This window comes from Triticum urartu, chromosome 5A (assembly GCF_056163025.1).
Source record: "Triticum urartu cultivar PI428250 chromosome 5A, HENAU_Tu73, whole genome shotgun sequence".
In the NCBI taxonomy this organism is placed as follows: domain Eukaryota; kingdom Viridiplantae; phylum Streptophyta; class Magnoliopsida; order Poales; family Poaceae; genus Triticum; species Triticum urartu.
The window spans coordinates 14,038,573-14,055,999 of NC_141877.1; the positions used below are offsets into that span (position 1 = coordinate 14,038,573).

The 17,427-nt window shown below is 49.5% G+C and overlaps 1 protein-coding gene and 1 pseudogene across 1 annotated transcript; both read right to left on the minus strand.

Annotated features, from left to right (window-relative positions):
* Positions 1–4,828: 4,828 nt before the first annotated feature.
* On the minus strand, positions 4,829–5,614 carry LOC125529461 (auxin-responsive protein SAUR36 pseudogene; annotated as a pseudogene).
* Positions 5,615–15,310: 9,696 nt separating this feature from the next.
* Positions 15,311–15,982, minus strand: LOC147967490 (uncharacterized). Its single transcript, XM_087523160.1, has one exon. It carries the CDS (start codon positions 15,980–15,982, stop codon positions 15,311–15,313), a length of 672 nt encoding a protein of 223 aa, XP_087379286.1.
* Between the last annotated feature and the right edge of the window lie 1,445 nt (positions 15,983–17,427).

The following is a 17,427-nucleotide window of genomic DNA, read 5'->3' on the forward strand; positions in this document are numbered from 1 at the left end:
CGCTCGACCGTGGGTGGAGCGACGGACTTGTGAGCTGCGGTCGAGGCCGATCGCCCGCGATGTGGGGAGAAGTTGGGCGGGCATCTTCGAGGCCACTTGCGTCGATCCGCTTGGTTGCCGCAGCGAGGAAGTCTCCAAGGGTCCACGTCGTCGTCGCAGCCGCAGCTCACAAGTCCGTCGCTCCACCCACGGTCGAGCGACGCGCCCAAGTCCACATTCTGCGCACCCTCGGTGTCATTGGTGTCAACCAGAGGATCTCAGCCGCTGAGATGAAGGCGTACGACGGCCTCTTTGCAGCGCCCAACTTCTCCCCACATCGTGGGCGATCGGCCTCGACCGCAGCTCAGTGGGACCAGGGCATCGTGATGGGAGGCGAGGCGAAGCGCGTGGCCGAGCTTGGAGTAGTGGTGCACGCCGCGCGGGCGACATCATCTGCAAGCGCGCCATGTTGGGCCTCAAGCCCCACCTCGACAGCCGCATGCTGGGCCTCATGCTGGGCTGAGGGGGACTGGGCCGCGAGGGGGCCCGAGGCGGGGTCCTTGTCCGGCACGCCACAGGCGGGATCCTCCTCCAGAGGGGCTTGGTCGCGGGCGGCGTGCAAGGTGGGCACCAGTGGGAGGGAACGCTCCATGGACCAGTCGGCAAGTGACGCGGGGCGGGCAGGAGGGAGCGGAGGCGGGGCCCTGCTTTGCCCCGACAGCGGATCAGGCACGGGGCCCGAGGCTTGTGAATCTGGGACCTCCCTGTCCAGCTACAAGCGGTCCGTGGAGCCATCTCGATCCATGTGCGCGCTGGGATTGGCTGCTTCTGGCGCAGCCGCAGCATAGGCGAGGTCATCCACGCAGCGCGATGGGGATGGCCTGGCTGACGCTGTAGCTAGTGTCGGGGCGCAGCCAATGTGCCAGAGCCAGCAGTCGTCGTGACACGTGTGTCGGGGCACGCGGGGGGGGGGGGGGGGGGGGGGGGGGGGGGAGGGGGGCACACGGTGGGATGTCAAAGGGGGTGCAGTTCTGGTAGTACTGGACATCCCTGTCTCCTTCCGGCGCTTTCCGCCCCGCTTTCCCCTTTTGGAAAAGCGACGAGGGCGGCTTTGCCTGTTGGCATAAGGCCAGGGGCCTATGGTACGGCCTGCAGGGCGCCTCGACGATGGCGCCGCGTCAACCGTACGGCGACGGTAGGCGGCCCACCATCATCAACGGCGACGCCATCAGCCCGGCGTCGGGGGGCGGCGGCGCGCCAGCCAGTGGAGTCAACGGCCATGCCATCGGCGTGGCCACTGTGGTTGACGGAGGTCTGTCGTCGCTTGCGGCCGTGGCGGCGGCCGCGGCTGCGACACGCATCGTGCCCACGTCCAGCATCCTCATCGTGCTCACCCGTTGCGTCGTCGCTCGGGCCGCGGCCGCGGCGGGCAGGGGGCGCAGCCACTTGGCCGGCCGGAGTGTTGACGATCGAGATAGACACGGGGTAGACGAGGGTGCGGATGGTGGGCGGGCCATGGTCACGGGTAGGAACAGGCTCCACGATCTCGAGGGTGGCCGCCCGGCGGATCGAGGCCGGGTCGCGGGTGCGCGCCGTCAACCGAAAGGTGGCAAGATCAGCGCGGGAGTGCGTGCTCGGGTGGAGCCGCTCGATCCAGCAGCTGCTGCCGAGGAGGTGTTCCGCCGTGGACAGGTGCCAAGCCTGCGCAGGGATGCCGTGGAGCTCCAGCTGGACGCAGAGGTCAAGGGAGTCGACGATGGCGTGCGCAAGCTTGTTGCAAGGGCGGATCGACAGGGTGAAGCCGGGCCCGTTGATGAAGTGGTCGCTGGCGAGGCAGTCCATGAGCTCGCGGGAGGAGAGGATGACGAGGAAATCCTCGGGGTGATACGCGTGGATGGTGAAGTCGCCGGGCTGCAGGCGGAGGGAGGAGTACAGAACCTCCTCGACATCCCCAGGAGCGACCACCGGTCCATCGCCGGTGATAGAGACGACCATCCCACGGCGAAGAACCACCTCGGCCTCCTCCATCTCCACAGAACTCGACAGGATGACGCGTACCGGGTCGACGGGTGGGGCGGAAGGCACTGGCGGAGTCGGCGAGTTGCGGCACGGCGCCTCCGGGGCCGGCACGGAGGGGGCAGCCACGACAGCGAGGGCAGCGCGCAGAACACCATACTTCTTGCAGTCACGCGAGCCATGGCCGGAGTAGAGGCAGCGATGGCAGCGGATGTCGTTGGTGCAGTCGCGCACAGGGTGTCCCGGGTCGAGGCAGCGGAAGCAGAGGCCGGCGGTCGCCTCCGGGGACGGGCTGCGGCGGCCCAGCGGCTGGAAGCTCGGGGCGGCGGCGCGCCGCGCGCCACGGTGTCGATTCCTGCGGCGCGGGAGCTGGAAGCCGTCTGCATCCACCAGCGAGGCGTCATGGACGCGGTGGACCTTGGAACGGGGTCCCAGGTGGGACCGCAGCAGGCGCGCCGTGGCCGGTCCGCGCGTCGCCGGCAGCGTGGCCGCAGCGGGGGGCGGGCTCGGCAAGAGCGTGCGCGGGGGGGGGGGGGGGGGGGGGGGGGGGGTCCGGGCCACGTCACTGTAGGACCGCGTCGAGGCGTCACTGTCGGAGTCCATCCAACGCTGCGGGCTCACGGAGCCGAGGTCGAGGTCACTGGAGCTGCCACTCGGGGGCGCCATGGCAGGGGAGAGGGGGCGGCGAGGGAGGGCTACCTGGGAGCTCACCGGCGGGGGGGTTGGTGAGGGGTGCAACGCTAGGCTAGGAGGAGCACGGGTGCGGGGCACCAGTTTGGCATATTTCTCTTGTGCCACTCCTCCTGTGATTATTCACATCTGCATCTTTTGCGTTGCTACTCGCTAAATGTTCTTGATAAGATTAGCAAGCTTTCTTGTAAAAAATAAGTCTGCCTGCTAGTCAGTCAATTGGTTTCGTTGATGAATTTTGGAAGATGTTTGCAAAAATTGAAAAATAGTCAACGAAGAATTTGAAGCTACACTTATGTTTGCCAAATTGTCAAGCACTGATGAAAGAAGAAAAAACAGAGGGCTTAAACCTCGATTACATAATAGTGTCAAAAAGATGAACTTGCAACCGGAACCAACCACGATATGAACCTCCTTTCTTTTGTTCCATTTGCTTGTCTTCCGTCTGATCTTGTTGTAAATTCCTGCTCTGAGTAATGAACTTGGCAGCTCTCCTGCTATATTTGAAAAAGAGATACGATTGCCTTGAGTCTCAACTGAGAAATTTGGTCTACAGCTGCAATGCTAGCTAGGTGTTGTTTTGTTAAGCATTACTTTGGTTGTTGCACGTCTAGCACCTTGCTAGACAGTTCATACGGGTCTGCATGATTTCTTAGTCCCAACTACACTCCTCATAGGATCCTAGTGAAAAGCACAATTTTGTACTGGAACGGGGCATTATATTAGTTTTTTTTAAGAAAAGGAGGATGACCCCGGCCTCTACATCTGGACGATACATACGGCCACTTTATTAATTATTCACACAAGACCTTACAAAGTCATACAATAGTAAGACTAAAGCCACCGTCTAGGCAACATCTGTCGCTACTCCTATCCAGTTGATGAAGGGGTGCTGAAAATCTGGGCCTAATGCCAAACAGACCTCGCAGCCAAACCTATCATCTAAGACTTGAGGTCCCAATCAGGACGCCTACTAGGTATGTGGCACCCACCAGTCTGGCGCACTCCTCAACTAGGACGCCTGCCGGGTATGAGGCCGCCGCAACCACCTGCCACCAATCCATCTTTAGTGTTGTACTGCTGCATCAACCTTGCCCGGTCTAGCTGCCGTCGACACCACCACGACCCCAGACAACTCAACCATCCTGCGCTCGTCCATCATCACACGCCCACTGGCGAGACCCCGCTGCTCCATGCCGCTGAGACCCGCCGTTGTCGATGTGTCAGATGCCATGCCGCTCCTCCTTTTGTCCCCTCCAGCCAGCACTTGCTCCAAAACGATGCCCCCAGGAGGGAGAACGACATCAAAAACGTTGCCATCGTCCGATCTGGTAGACCCAGATCTAGGGTTTCCCTCGGAACCTCCCGATCAGGTTGACGTGACCTGCAACGACGATGCCCCGAGAAGGGAACGACGTCCGAGACGCCGCCATCGTCCGCCATGACCGCAGTCAGGCGCGATTTTCACCGGAAGTCATGTCGTCCCGATCTCGCGGCTGGCTGGAACCGAACAGAGCCTTGCCACGAAGACGAACACCGTCGTCGGTAATCCGGCGGAGATCCTTCATCTCCTCACTGGTCCCTCCACGCGTCGCCGGTCGGCGGAAGGCCACCCCGCGGCGGATCCGATCGGGGCGTTGGATCCGCAGTCGTCGCTGTCACCATCTCCGCACAGATCAGCCACCCTGCCGGATGGGGCGCTGCCACCGCCGCCGTCCACAGGGCCGTCGCTCCACCGGCTTATGGCGCACTGGCCACCGCCGCACGGCATGGGATCGCCGCCCCAGCCGCCGCCTTCGGATCTCACAAGAGGGGCCGCCCCTGCCGCCTCAGATGAGATCGCGCTGCATCCACCCGCCCAGGTGCCTTCGGCACCGGGCCCGCCGCCACCGCGGCCCACGCCGGCGGCAGAAGGAGGGGGAGGGGGAGGCCTGCGGTGCTAGGGTTGAGGGACCCCTGGCGTCGCCCAGTGGGAGGCGACGCCAGGGGAGGGGAGGGGAGGAGCATTTTATTAGTAAATCCCATTTGGACGGATTTATCAAATTGGGGGATATTATTGCTTGGCAGTTTTTTAAGCTCATTCATGAACATTTCTCCTACCCACTAAACATTTCTTTGTAAATTTCTGAGTCTGAGGCCATGTAACTGTGCAGAAGAATATGTTGACCTTTTCTGTTCAAGTCCTAAAAGCGACCGGTCATTTATCTCCATAGAAATATATACTCTGGAGGAACGATGTTTGTAAACATTTTCCGATAATCGGTTGCAAAACTAAAAGTCTCTGCATAGAACATCCTCTTTCCTGTTTCCTACATCAAACTACTTTACATACAAAAGTACAAAACATAATGACAATTAGCAACTACAGACAATAACATGCTGGCTAACTCCCACAGGTGGAGCTGCATAGTAGCATGGCATCACCATGGAGCTAAGGAACGCGGCCTCCATCTCAGCAGAGGCCCTTCTCCTGAGCAAGGACATGGCGTACTCCATCACCATGGCGTCACAGGGCAGCTTGATCCCTCCTTTGCTGCCCGTGAAACCAAACACCTCTTCGGACATCCGCAGGAGCTCACTGAAGACCACCGTGCTAAGGTATGCCAATGGCACCTCGAACCGTCTCCCATCAGTGGTGTACATGACACAGTGGCCCTTTCCTGCCACTGCTGTTGAGCACCATTCGATTTCTGTTGTTGCCGTTGTGGTAAGCCGCTTCCTCCCGAGAGCTGCTACCCTCTGCCACTTCTTTGCTAGTTGAGCAATTCTCTTGGCGTTGATCATGGTTGGTTCTTTTTGGCTGGGAGTTGGAAACTCTAGTTGAGTTGCAAATGCTTTGTTTGTGGATGAAGCGATGCTGTTTTGAGGCTACTGGACCAATAATTTATAGCTCGGGATATGATCCCTGTCAAGTGCCATTGATGATTGAGCAAGGGGACAAGGCCACGAGGTTTATTTGTGCAATGCTGCAAGAGGATCAATGAAATATTATCGGGATTATGTATTTCTATGGGCCAAATGTTTGGTGCATGATGGGTACTGCCATAGTGGCACGTCTGGTGGATAAGTGGCACGAGGACCCCATGCAAACAGGGAATCATTGTGCAATGAGATATTGGCAGACAAGCCTTGTGCATGCATCTTGGGTCCATCCTTTTTATGGATGGGCTACATCTTATTTGGAATCTTCTGTTATGAGAGTGAAACTGTCAAGGATTTGCTATTTATGTTTAGTTGCAAGAGTAATGATTTCATAATGATCAGGGGATCCTAGTCTTGTACTTTGCAATTCATCAACACTGAGATTGCAATCAGTTGGAGGGCCAGTGTCATGGGGCTAGCTAGCTAGCATGGTTTGCGATTTAATGCAAATCATTAAGGCCTCTTTTGGTTCATAGGATAAGAATGTTATAGGAATAGGAAAATCATAGGAAGTGAGATGACATGTATCTTACTTTCTATAGAGAAAGAGATGTCATTTGATGCATAGGATAGGAATTTTTTCATTGAGTCTTAGCTAATGTTTTTTTCACTCCAAAATGTGAAGGATTGATTCCTATCCTACATAGGAATAGGAATCCATTCCTACAAACCAAAGGGCTTCAAAGGAAATTTTCCTATGTAAATCCTATCCTATAGAAATTCTATGAGATTCCTACAAACCAAAGGAGGCCTATCGCATTTTGATTAGGTTTGGCCTATCGCATTTTGATTAGGTTTGATGGGGACTACATTAACTGATGCAACAAGAGCAAGTTGCTGAACAGTTTCATAACTCATAATTAATGGCCTACCTGACTTCTCAGCGCCTTCTCCGCACTTTCCTGTGGGTCTACAACCAGCTGCAAGCTTGCAAAACATGATATCAATTGAGAAAGGAACTGCTAGCTTGTGTTGGATATCCATTATCATATCTGTCATGTTCAAACCTTTTTTCTTCTTTTGGACAGGTCAGGTTCCAACCTTGTGCTAAACCAAGGCAAAAAGCGTCCAACAAAGTGTGGCAAAAGCGCAGGATTCAGAGAGGTGATCCCTGATTCCTGTTCAATTTAGGTTGCTCATCACACAAAGAGTAGAGGCTGCTAAGAACAGGCGCCTTCTTTTTGAGTGGGAAAAAAGGAGGCGCCTGTTGTTAGTAGCCTCTACTCTTTGTGTGATGGGCATCCTAAACTGAACACTTGTTTTTGCTGGCAGCAACTTCTCCATCCGTGAGCAGAGGCTGGTGCGGAGACCTACGTATGGCCCTGCTGCTGCAATATTGGATTGCTTGAAGCATTCCATGTAGCCATTCACAAACACTATTATCTAAACAAAAGCACACAGGTCTCCTATGAAAAATCACACAGGTTTCTGAAGTTTCGCCGCATCGAAGGCTTTGACTAGAGGTCTTGTTCAGAGTATGGTTACTATAGACCCCATCAAATTATGTGGCTTATCTGCACTGTCATTTAAGATTTCCCCACTCGATTTCATGTTGTTAGCATTGATCTTGATCTTGGCTTTGGTAGACAATTATTAAGCGTCACCCCTTATGTGCAACAGTCCTATATTTGATTACACCAAAGTGAGATACCGCAATAAAGCGCACTTATATTCTTTTGTTAAGATAAACACTAAAAGAGTATCCTCCTGTAAATTAAAGAAAAGGGTAGTATGTACATGTAACAGAAAAAAACAAAAGATTACAAGTTGTTGTGTATCCACTGTTAATTTGAGGCCTGGATGTGATTTCCTTCTATACAGTTCGCCCTTGAACTTCCTTTTGCATTGATAGGTACTCGGCCTGAAAATGAGGTCATTTATAACTGTCTATACAGCTTTGCCAAGATGATCGAGAAAAGGGATTGCTTGCTAGCTTGTTTTGGATGCCCATTATCATATAGGTCAAGCTCAAACTTCTTGTTGTACCGAGGCAGAAAGCGTCCCAACAAAGCGCAGCAAAAGGACAGGACCTGGATAGGTGATCCCTGGTTTCTGTACAATTTAGGCTGTGCATCACGCACGTGTACTGTCTAGTAACAAGTGTCCTCTAAAAATCATATCTCTAATTTTTTATTTATGAAATCTCGAAACTATATTTCGGATTTCAGAAATTTCATTATATGACCCGTCAGTCCTGCGCTGAATGAAGAGGTACCCTACGTCCGCCCCATGGCCAAGTCAGTCTTCGTCCGTGCCGGGCCCGGGCCAAAGATCAACTTATCGTTTCCATCCCGGATGAAGACTCACTCTTTGGTCGACGCGCGGACGAAGAGAGTATCTCTCCGTGTAAACGGACAAGCGAAGGTGCATGTCATTCCAGAAAGAGTCACTCTTCGTTTCCGGCGCAGACGAAAAGTTATTTATTTATTTTTGTAATTTGCAGTGGCACCCTGAGGAGGCGGAATTGTTGAACAAGGAGATCTATCCCCGCAAAAAAAAAAAAGAAGAAAAGAACAAGGAGATCTATAACTCACAATGACATGTCTTGGTTAACTGACGAGGAATTTGCCGTGGCACACCTGATGTAAGTCATACCATGTCTTGGTTAACGTCACAATGACATGTATAGCTGAGTTCCATGTGATTCGTCTCATCCATGAAAAGTTTAACATGAGCTTTCTTCAACACCGAAGCTGTGAATGGTCTATAATCTATTTTTTTGTAGAGAAAAGGCTGATGCCCGACATTACAAATAAAGCCAATAGATAAGACTCAGTAACAAACACCAGCGCACGACAAACGACCAAAGGCCCAAATATTAAGAAGTACGGTTACAAGGCACAATAGCCTGGAACGGCACGCAGGCCGTCTACCTACGCCCCAAGGGCAGCAGTACCAAAAAAGGCTAACTCAGCTGGTAGAGGCAGGATTGGATCGAAGGAAGGAAGACGCCGTTGAGGCTTTAGTCGCTCCAGGGTCCTGCTCCTTAATCAATGGTTTCCACTGTTGTAGAAAAAAGATCAATTTGAACATGCAGTCAGCGGGTTTGGCCGGAAAAATATTTTCGATAGTAAACTTGTTCCTGATAGTCCACAGGACTCAGGACATGTCCGAAAAGCCGAACCAGAACAGCCGTCTAGTTTGACTTGAGAGCAAACTAGAGGAGGAACCGAAGATCAGAGAAGGAGGAAGGAGCCCACACTACTAGGAAAAACCTTATACGTAGAGGCTTAGCAGTAGCGCTGGTTAAATGGAGACGCTACAGCTACTTAACAGTAGCGTGTTTCAATAATGTGCGCTACTGATACCACCTTAGCAGTAGTGCGTCCAAGGAAAACACGCTACGGATATTACGACCATAGCTTAGCCGACAGCCTAAGTAGTAGTAGCGCGCTTTTTATGGAACACGCTATAACTATTTTTGCACCATGACACATGGCAGGCCCCACTTAGTAGCATCACGTCTTGCAGAAACACGCTACTACTACATTTTTAGCAGCAGCGCGTTTTCCCAACACGCGTTGCTGCTAAGCCGCAGCACCCACCACCTTTTCCTCCCCTCCCCCTCCCACATCAAGTCTTCATTCACTTTTCCCTCCCACCTCCTCTCTCCCTCACTTTGCTTCTTCCTCACTAATTCTTCTCCCCTCATTACTCTCTGACGATTTCTTCCTCCCACTCCTCGTGAACCATCGCGGTTTTGCTTCTTGGGCCTGGCCAGCTTCACATATACCTTATTTTTATTTTATTTTTTGCAAAATGTACCATCTTGTATTTAAGGCAAAAAATAAACCTTGTCGCATTTATTTTTCAAAATAAAAAATGCCGACATGATGGAGTACAAAATTCTTCAAGTGGAAAACACCGCACTGGCTTATATAAATAGTGGAGGATAACGAATACTCTTGAGTGAGGATTTTTTATTGCTCTTGGGATCCAGGAGCGCGGAATTTTGAAATATAAAATAAAAATCATATTTCAAAACTAAAATTGCAAAACCAAATACACACATATGTAGGGATCTATAATGCATTACTGTAAATTTTCATGCTGAAACTGAAATATATTTTACTTAAGCTAAAAAACAAAAATAATGAACTTTGATAGTGAACAGTGTGTGCACTAGAAATACATGATTTCCTGTTTTTTATATATCAGATGAAAACAGTAGTTCACCATGTGACTTTAAAAATATTTAGTATACATCCTTTTCTGATATTTTTTTAACTTGGAAGTTTTTTTATTCTTCCAAAATTCGAGCTCCGTAGAGCCCAGGATTTATTAGCCATTTCTAAAATACTCCCTCTGCTCTATAATATAAGAGTTATTACATTCAATATGGCACGGAGAGATTTCAGTTTCTTTCAGCAACTAATTTGTTGTACGTATTAGTGATCAGGCCTTTGATAAAAAAAGAACTTTGTACAAAAAAAAGAGAGTAGTGATCAAATTCATATATTGGCCAAATGATTAAGACTGCTTATTAGCTTCAACAAGGGTGGGCAGCTAATCCTCCGCGCGCGAGCTATTTCTCGCTTTACGAAAAGTCTAGCTCCGCCTTACTGAAGCGAATCTCCCACGCTGTAGCCAGTGGGCTGGCCCGTTCGTGTACGTTTAAAAGAAAAGGAAGAATAAAAATTGGAGAAACCTGGATTACATCCCGGGTCTGCTAGACCACGCGCAACACTGCTACCCACCAGGCCAGCTTCGCCCTTGTGCATAATGCTAGGACGCATCCTACTTGGGGCTATTCGAGTCATTTTTGTCTGTTTTCTTTTGTCTCTTTCATTTTTTTCATTCTTGCTTGCATTTTGTTTCTTCGTTTTTTGTTTTCTTGCATTTTTGTTTCTTCTTCATTTTTTGTTTGGTTTTCTTTTTTATTCTCCATTTCATGTTTTTCTTTTCTTTTTTCTTATGTTTGTTCGTTTTAACTCTACATTCTTGTATGTGTCAAAATACGTGTTCAACATTTTTAAATATTTTTAATACTTATTCAACATTTTTCAAATACTTGTTCAATATTTATAAAAATGTGTTTTCGAAGAATTTTTTGTACATATATGTAAAAAATTGAAAACATAAATAAAAGTATAAAGCAAAAAAGAGAACAGAAAACAAATAAAAAACAGGCTTTGCCTCCCGCGCGGCTGGGTCAACAAGGGTCTGCTAGCGAACGCAAAAAAGGCCAAACGCATAGATGGCCCAGGCCACCTACTACTTGTCCTCTTAGAGTTTTTTCCGCCAAAAAAAAGCGAAAAGGGAGAGAAAAAGAACAAAATGCGCCGGCTGAGGACGGGAGGAGGTCTCCGGCGCGCGAGCAGAAACCATGGATCGGAGCAGCGGCAACCGAGGCCGTCGTTCTCCTCTTGGACACAGATCCTCCGACGTAGCTAACCCTGCCTTTCCATGCCTTTCAATCGCTGACGGGTGGGCCCCGCGCTTGGTGGGACACATGGTCAGTGTCTCAATGGCAAGATGGGCCACGTCAGGGGATCCTCGTCCTCTCCTCTCCAGTTTCTTCTACCGTGTCCGCAAGCACGAGGCCGATACCCCACAGCGGCCGCCCCATCACGGCCTCTGGTAATCCATTCAGTTTTTGTTCACGGGTGCCATAGTCGGTGCAAGGAGTAGGGTTTGGTCAGGCCGTGTGGTAGGTGTACACAACTTATATAAATACAAGCTGTCCATGTTTTTTCTACGCACAGACAGAACACACCCCAAAATGCTATCCATTCGCCATGCTTGGCTCCCGCCTCCCGGTGATATGAGGTCAGGACAAACAAGGCTTTGGTGAGTTATTCGAAGCGAGGTGCTTATATAGATAGCACTGATTTTTTTCTCAACCAATGGCTTTTTTATTATGGATAGGGTATAAATGCACGATTAGCAACTTATGTTGTTACTTTCCCTCTTTTCCATATATCTATTGCAGTCCATATTGTGCTCCCAACCGTGAGTGGCGGGCGGGAGTGCCAAGGGTGGTGGGAGACCTTGCATCTACCTAGGTTAGTACATGCTACGGTCTCCCTCTATGTGTGTGTGTGTGTGTGTGTGTGTGTGTGTGTGTGTGTGCCCGTGTGTGTGCGCTGCTCGATCCATAGATCAGATACTTTGTGTCATGAGCTTGCAACATCAATAGTGTATTTTGCAGCTCATGCATGTCCTAGCCAGCAATTATCCAAACTGTTAAGAACCATGCATTTTGAGCTCATGCAGATCTACGTTTACTCGAAAAAGTTTGGTATACTAACTAGCTAACTTGTGCTCTCAGTCTCATGATTTATCCTGTAGCTGAGTCTCTTTCATGTACATATCCCTCGTTGCCCGATCCTTTATAAAAAAAGTAATAAGGGTGAGTTTCAAAGAAGACATTATTATAGGTGGCTAAACGAGACATAGATGCAAGGTTTTTGTCGGCTTGTGGAACATGAAAAACATCTTTTAGGACTAGATCACGTTTAAGAGTGAAATGTGTCGAATATCCATACCTCCACCACTCGCAGTATGAATCTGATCATTGCCAAGGTACTTCTCCCGGAGAGCAAGTTGCTCTAGTTCACCAGTAACATGATACGTTGCGCCAGAGTCAACGTACCATACTCCATCGCCCCCTTGCTCACGCATAGCTACAACAACATGGCATGCATCGGGGACATAGTCTTCATCATACCGGTGCTAGCAGTCCATGACTTCATGGCCTGTCTTTCTGCAGAGTTGGCATCGAGGACGCCCCTGGGAGGAAGAAGGGCAACGAGTGTTGTTGTTGTTGAAGCCGCCGCCTCCTGGTTTGTTGGTGTAGTTGCTTGTGTTGTTGTAGCCGCCGCTGCCAGGGTTGGTGTAGCCGCCATCTCCCTGGGTGTTGCCACGCCCGTGCCCGCCGCTACGGTACTGCCCTTGGTGACCGCACCCACGGCCGCGACCACGGGAGACATAATTGGTGGAGGACTAGCGGAGGTTGGTGTCGTGGAGGAGGCTGAGACAGGCGTCAAAGCTCAGGAGCTGGCTATAGAGCTCCTGAGCAGCAAGCGCCGAGACGACAAGGTTATATTCCATGTCCAGTTCAGCAAGGATCTTGGATATAATCGCCGGATCGGAGAGCGCGGCGGCAATACAGGCAACTTCATCTGTCAGACTTTTAATCTTGCCAAGATATATACTCGGCCATGATCATGTAACTTTCTGAAGATTGGCAAGCTCAATGCAGGTGTTGATCGCTTGGGCTTGACTCTGAGCAGCAAACATGGCATGGATTGTGCGCCAAACCTCGGCTGGCGTCTGTAACGTGGCGACCTGTGCAAGAATATCGTGGGAAAGAGAGCCCATCAAATATCCTTGAAGCTGTTGCTGCTATGCATACCAGAGGGATCTTGCAAAGTTGGCCACTTGCTCTTCTTTGCCATCCTTGGTGATAGTTAGGGTGGCCGGCAGTGCCGGGCTCTTCTCATCAAGGTGGTGCTCCATCTGCGCGCCTTTGATCTGCGGCAACACGACGGCCTTCCAGAGAAGGAAGTTCCGACTCGTTAGCTTCTCCTGTGGTGGCGATCCGAGAGAGGTGGTGGTGGTGGATGATGAGGCAAAGGTGGAGGAGGAGGTGGTGGAAAGCGCACCCATGGTGCTAGGCATCATGGCGGTGGAGGTAGTAGACATATTCTCGGTCGAGGAAGATAGCTATATGCGCTCTAATGAGGAAGAGGCTCTATTACCATGTTGAATTCATGCTCCAACCAACTCATCCAAAAGTCCAAACTGATGGAGAGAGGCGGGCAATATATTTCAACATGAACTTGTGCAGAAAATTCTTTCTGTCTGTGACCATGTCTGTCCAAAAGCTTTATTGCAACCCTTTCCTCGCCAAGCTGTCCATCATAAATTCACCCAGATCCTCCTTCCCCTAGCTTTGGGTGCAGGCGAGAGACAACTCTCAACTGTTCTTCTACTCTTCTTGAGTTGACCGGCAGAGCTGTGCCCTCTTTTTCCGTTTTAATAAGTCATCTAACAAAAACAGGTTTTTGCTCTCTTTTTCTGTTTAAGTCTTACATTTTTTTTAAGTTTCCACAGTCAAATTCATTTGTACTACTGTTCCATGGTGCACCCAACACATTGACTAATATTGTATACCTTCAAATCTGATCAAACTATGCGGCTTATCTTTTTTTTTTTTTGAACCGGGCATTACCCCTTTCCATTAATCGAATAACGGAAATACAGCAGTCATTAGGACACTAGAGAAGGAGACGGGAAAGGGGAAAGCGAGTTCAAAGCATCGCCGGGAAACCCACTACAGGAACTCGCCTACGAGACACCTGCTGTGGGGTGAAAACCCGACGACACCTACATTCTCAACAGCCAACGCACACTGGCAGAATACTATGCAAAATACACGACCCATCAGGGCCATATCTTCGCGCAGGAGTAAAGCACAAAAGCAGCCCTGTCCTCCTGGACCAGGGGAGAAAAGCAGGGAGTTGGAGACGCGATTCATCAAGTTGTCGCCGAATCTTCTGTCGCAGCGGCGCAGATCATCATCATATTGCTTGTACTGCTCCTCAGCATCTGCAACCCACGCTCCATCGCCTCACGGTCTGCCCCCTTCAAAAGACCTGCCCAGTAGGTGATGAAGACACAAGCAGAGAACACAATCTCAAAAGGAGTTTTAGGAAGCTTAAACTCAAAGGTTGCTCTGTTTCGACAGTTCCACATTGCCCAGCAGATGGCAGCAAGGCCGAAGGTATAGAATTTAGCACCATCAGGGAGATATATATATAGCACCAAGTGTAATATTGCCAAATGTTATTGGGGCATAATTCAGTGCCCAGGACTGCTCCCACCGGTCGCCAGATCACCCTGGCAACTGGGCAAAGGAAGAAGAGATGTTGCGCCGTCTCACGGGCAGCACAAAACGAACACTTCTCATTACCAGGCCAATTTCGACGTTTCATAACATCCCTCGTCAGGACCGCGTCCTGAAACAGCTGCCACATAAAAATTTTGATCTTAAGGGGGAACTATGCGGCTTATCTGTAGTGTCAATTATATATTTTCATTGACTAATATTGTATACCTTCAGTTCTGATCAAATTATGCTGCTTACGTGCAGTGTCAATTATATATTCCATTGACTAATATGGTATACCTTCAAATCTGATCAAATTGTGTGGCTTAATTATCTGCAGTGTAAATCACGTAGTTCATTGACTCCACCTTCGGTGGATATGCAATGCTTCTAACCGAATAATTATTATGCCATATCTTGAATCAAATCTGTTTCATATCATTGCCAAGTACTTGACCTCATCGCAGAAAAGTTTACAAAATTGTACTAACACCTCGAGCGCATTATGTCTTTTTCTATTTTACTCAGTCATCTAACAAAGCAGATTTGTGTTCATCTTTCGTCACTGCCAAATTGTCATCTAACAAAATTTGGGTAAGCTTCTACATGCTCTAGGTGTTTGTTCTAACTTCTTATGTCCTTCTGTAGGTGTTAGTAGGCTACTTTTGCATCAATGAAGATTACCTACAAAACATGACACTTTAAGTTTTTTTTTTTGAGATCAGAGTAGTACAGACTACTCAGAAGGAGCACTTAATTCGGCCAACAACAGGGATCGAAGACTCTACGGAACATCTGCAATCACCAGTTGGTCGCCTATACTCCTGGTTAGAGCCGCCAAACCATGTGCCAACTCATTACACTTCCTCTTCACATACTGGAGCAAGCGGTAAATCTCTTCATCACATCTTTTATGTCCATGATGAGTCCATAGCGGTCCGAGCGGGGCGGAAGCTTTGAGTTTAACTCAGCAATGACGTTTTGATTGTCCATCTCGAGCACCACCTCCCCATTATAATATTTGCTCATTGTCATGAGCCCGACCAGGGCGGCTCTAGCTTCTGCCTCTTCTACACTACTACAGACCGGCAGCTTTTTGCAGACTGAAAGAAATACCAGTCCTCTGTGGTCCCTAGCAATCACGCCGGCTGCGCTCTCTCCAGTAACAGCTTCGAAAGCGGCATCACAATTGATTTTGGCCGTTCCCCGGTTCGGCGCGGACCACTTGTCACCTTGGAGTGTTGGTCCCTCAAGGCGGGCTCCTCCATCCACTCCCGCCTTCTTGGAAACGCCATGACTGTCATTGGTCCCAGCAGCTAACCTCATGTCCTCCTCGTACTTCTGCAGAAACAACACAGATCCCCTGATAGATTCTTTTCCATCATGGCGCATGCAGTCTTCCCTATGATGCCAGCAACGCCATAGGAGTAACAGTAACTTGGCGCGCACCTCTTCATTTTCCGCATCGAGGGCCACTTGTAGCCAGTCTGTTCCGGTATTTCTTAGCTTTTGCTCAGCCGGTAACACCCAGATCTTCCTCATCTCTGCTCTCAAGGCCCGGCTTTTGGTGCAAGTTATGACTGCATGGTGTTCATCCTCCTCACCGTTTCCACAAATGCTGCATGTGGCATCCACTTCCAAAGTTCTCTTCCATTTATTTTTCTTGGTAGCTAGAGTATTTGTCGCAATCCTCCATGCAAAGATACGGACCTTACCGGGGACCTTTGCCTTCCAAATAAGATCCCAAATGCTTCATCATCACCTTGGCTGTGATGACCTCATTGCTTATTGCTATTGGAACACGTGTTTAGAGCGCAACAATGGGATCTGTATAATAATTGTTTCACAGTGCATATGGTGATTAGAAGGTCCGTTGCGGATATAAGGCAGTGTAAGCTTTCCTTAGGAGGCTTGTGATTTACGACAATGGCAAGTCTCTTCTAATGCCTTATTCCTGTAAATATTTGTAGCATGTACTTTGCTTCCTTATTCTGACAAAATGGGCACTGGTCCCACCAATGATACAAAGAAATTGTTGTATCAACATCAACTTCTTTCAAACTCCTCGTAAACAAGTTTCCTGTAGTCCAGGCTGCAAGATTTTTTTTTGTGATGATACTGACCATTAGGCATACTCTTTACAGAATATAAACATAATTTTCCTTTTCCTCTATACCTCCATTTTTATCTTATCAGTTTTGATACTTTTGTGAACACAAAATCAATTAGCTACGTAATTCAACTCTGACGTGTCTATGAGTACTTATAAGTTGCCCCATGTGATATGAGGGTGCAAACCTACAAGTTCATACACAATGTGTAATTATCAAATTTCAAATCACAGGGATCTAGTGTGACGCCCCGGAACCGATGTGCCAGGTGTCCTCCAGTTATTCGCTGTTGTTGCCTTGTCATTTGCTTGCGTGTTGCATCTTATCATGTCATCATATGCATTGCATTATCATGTTTTAAAACTTGCATTTGTCCAGATTCCCTCAGTCTCTCTCCGTTGTCCGTCCTGAGCCCAGACACAATTGCACACGCCTGCGACATGTCCGAAATATTATTTTATAAGTGGCCGGAAAATGTTCTCGGAATGGGATGAGAGTTGGCGTGTGGTCTTATTATAGTGTAGATAGACCGCCTGTCAAGTTTCATCGCATTCAGAGTTCGTTTGACGCCCCAACGATTAACTATAGCGGCATTATAGCCGGTCTAACGTCGGACGTTTTCGGTCTCCGGAAACAGATGCCGGGCCCTCTCTCTCTCTTCTCCCCCTCGCAGTCTTGCCACAGCCCACCTAGTCCACCCTCCTTCCCCTCTTCGCTTCCGAAGTTGTCCGATGCGACCGCATGGTCCGAAACCCTCTCTGCACAGTGCATCGAACCCCTCACGTGTGCGTCCGAAATTGTCCCGGACCCGACCCGGGAAATCGTCACCGTTGGATCCGGATCATCCCTAAATATCTACAAAGCATCTCCGTTTTG

What these genes read in the sequence shown, in the direction of transcription:
- LOC147967490 (XM_087523160.1), bottom strand. Translation starts at nt 15,982, where the DNA reads ATGAGGAAGATCTGGGTGTTACCGGCTGAGCAAAAGCTAAGAAATACC.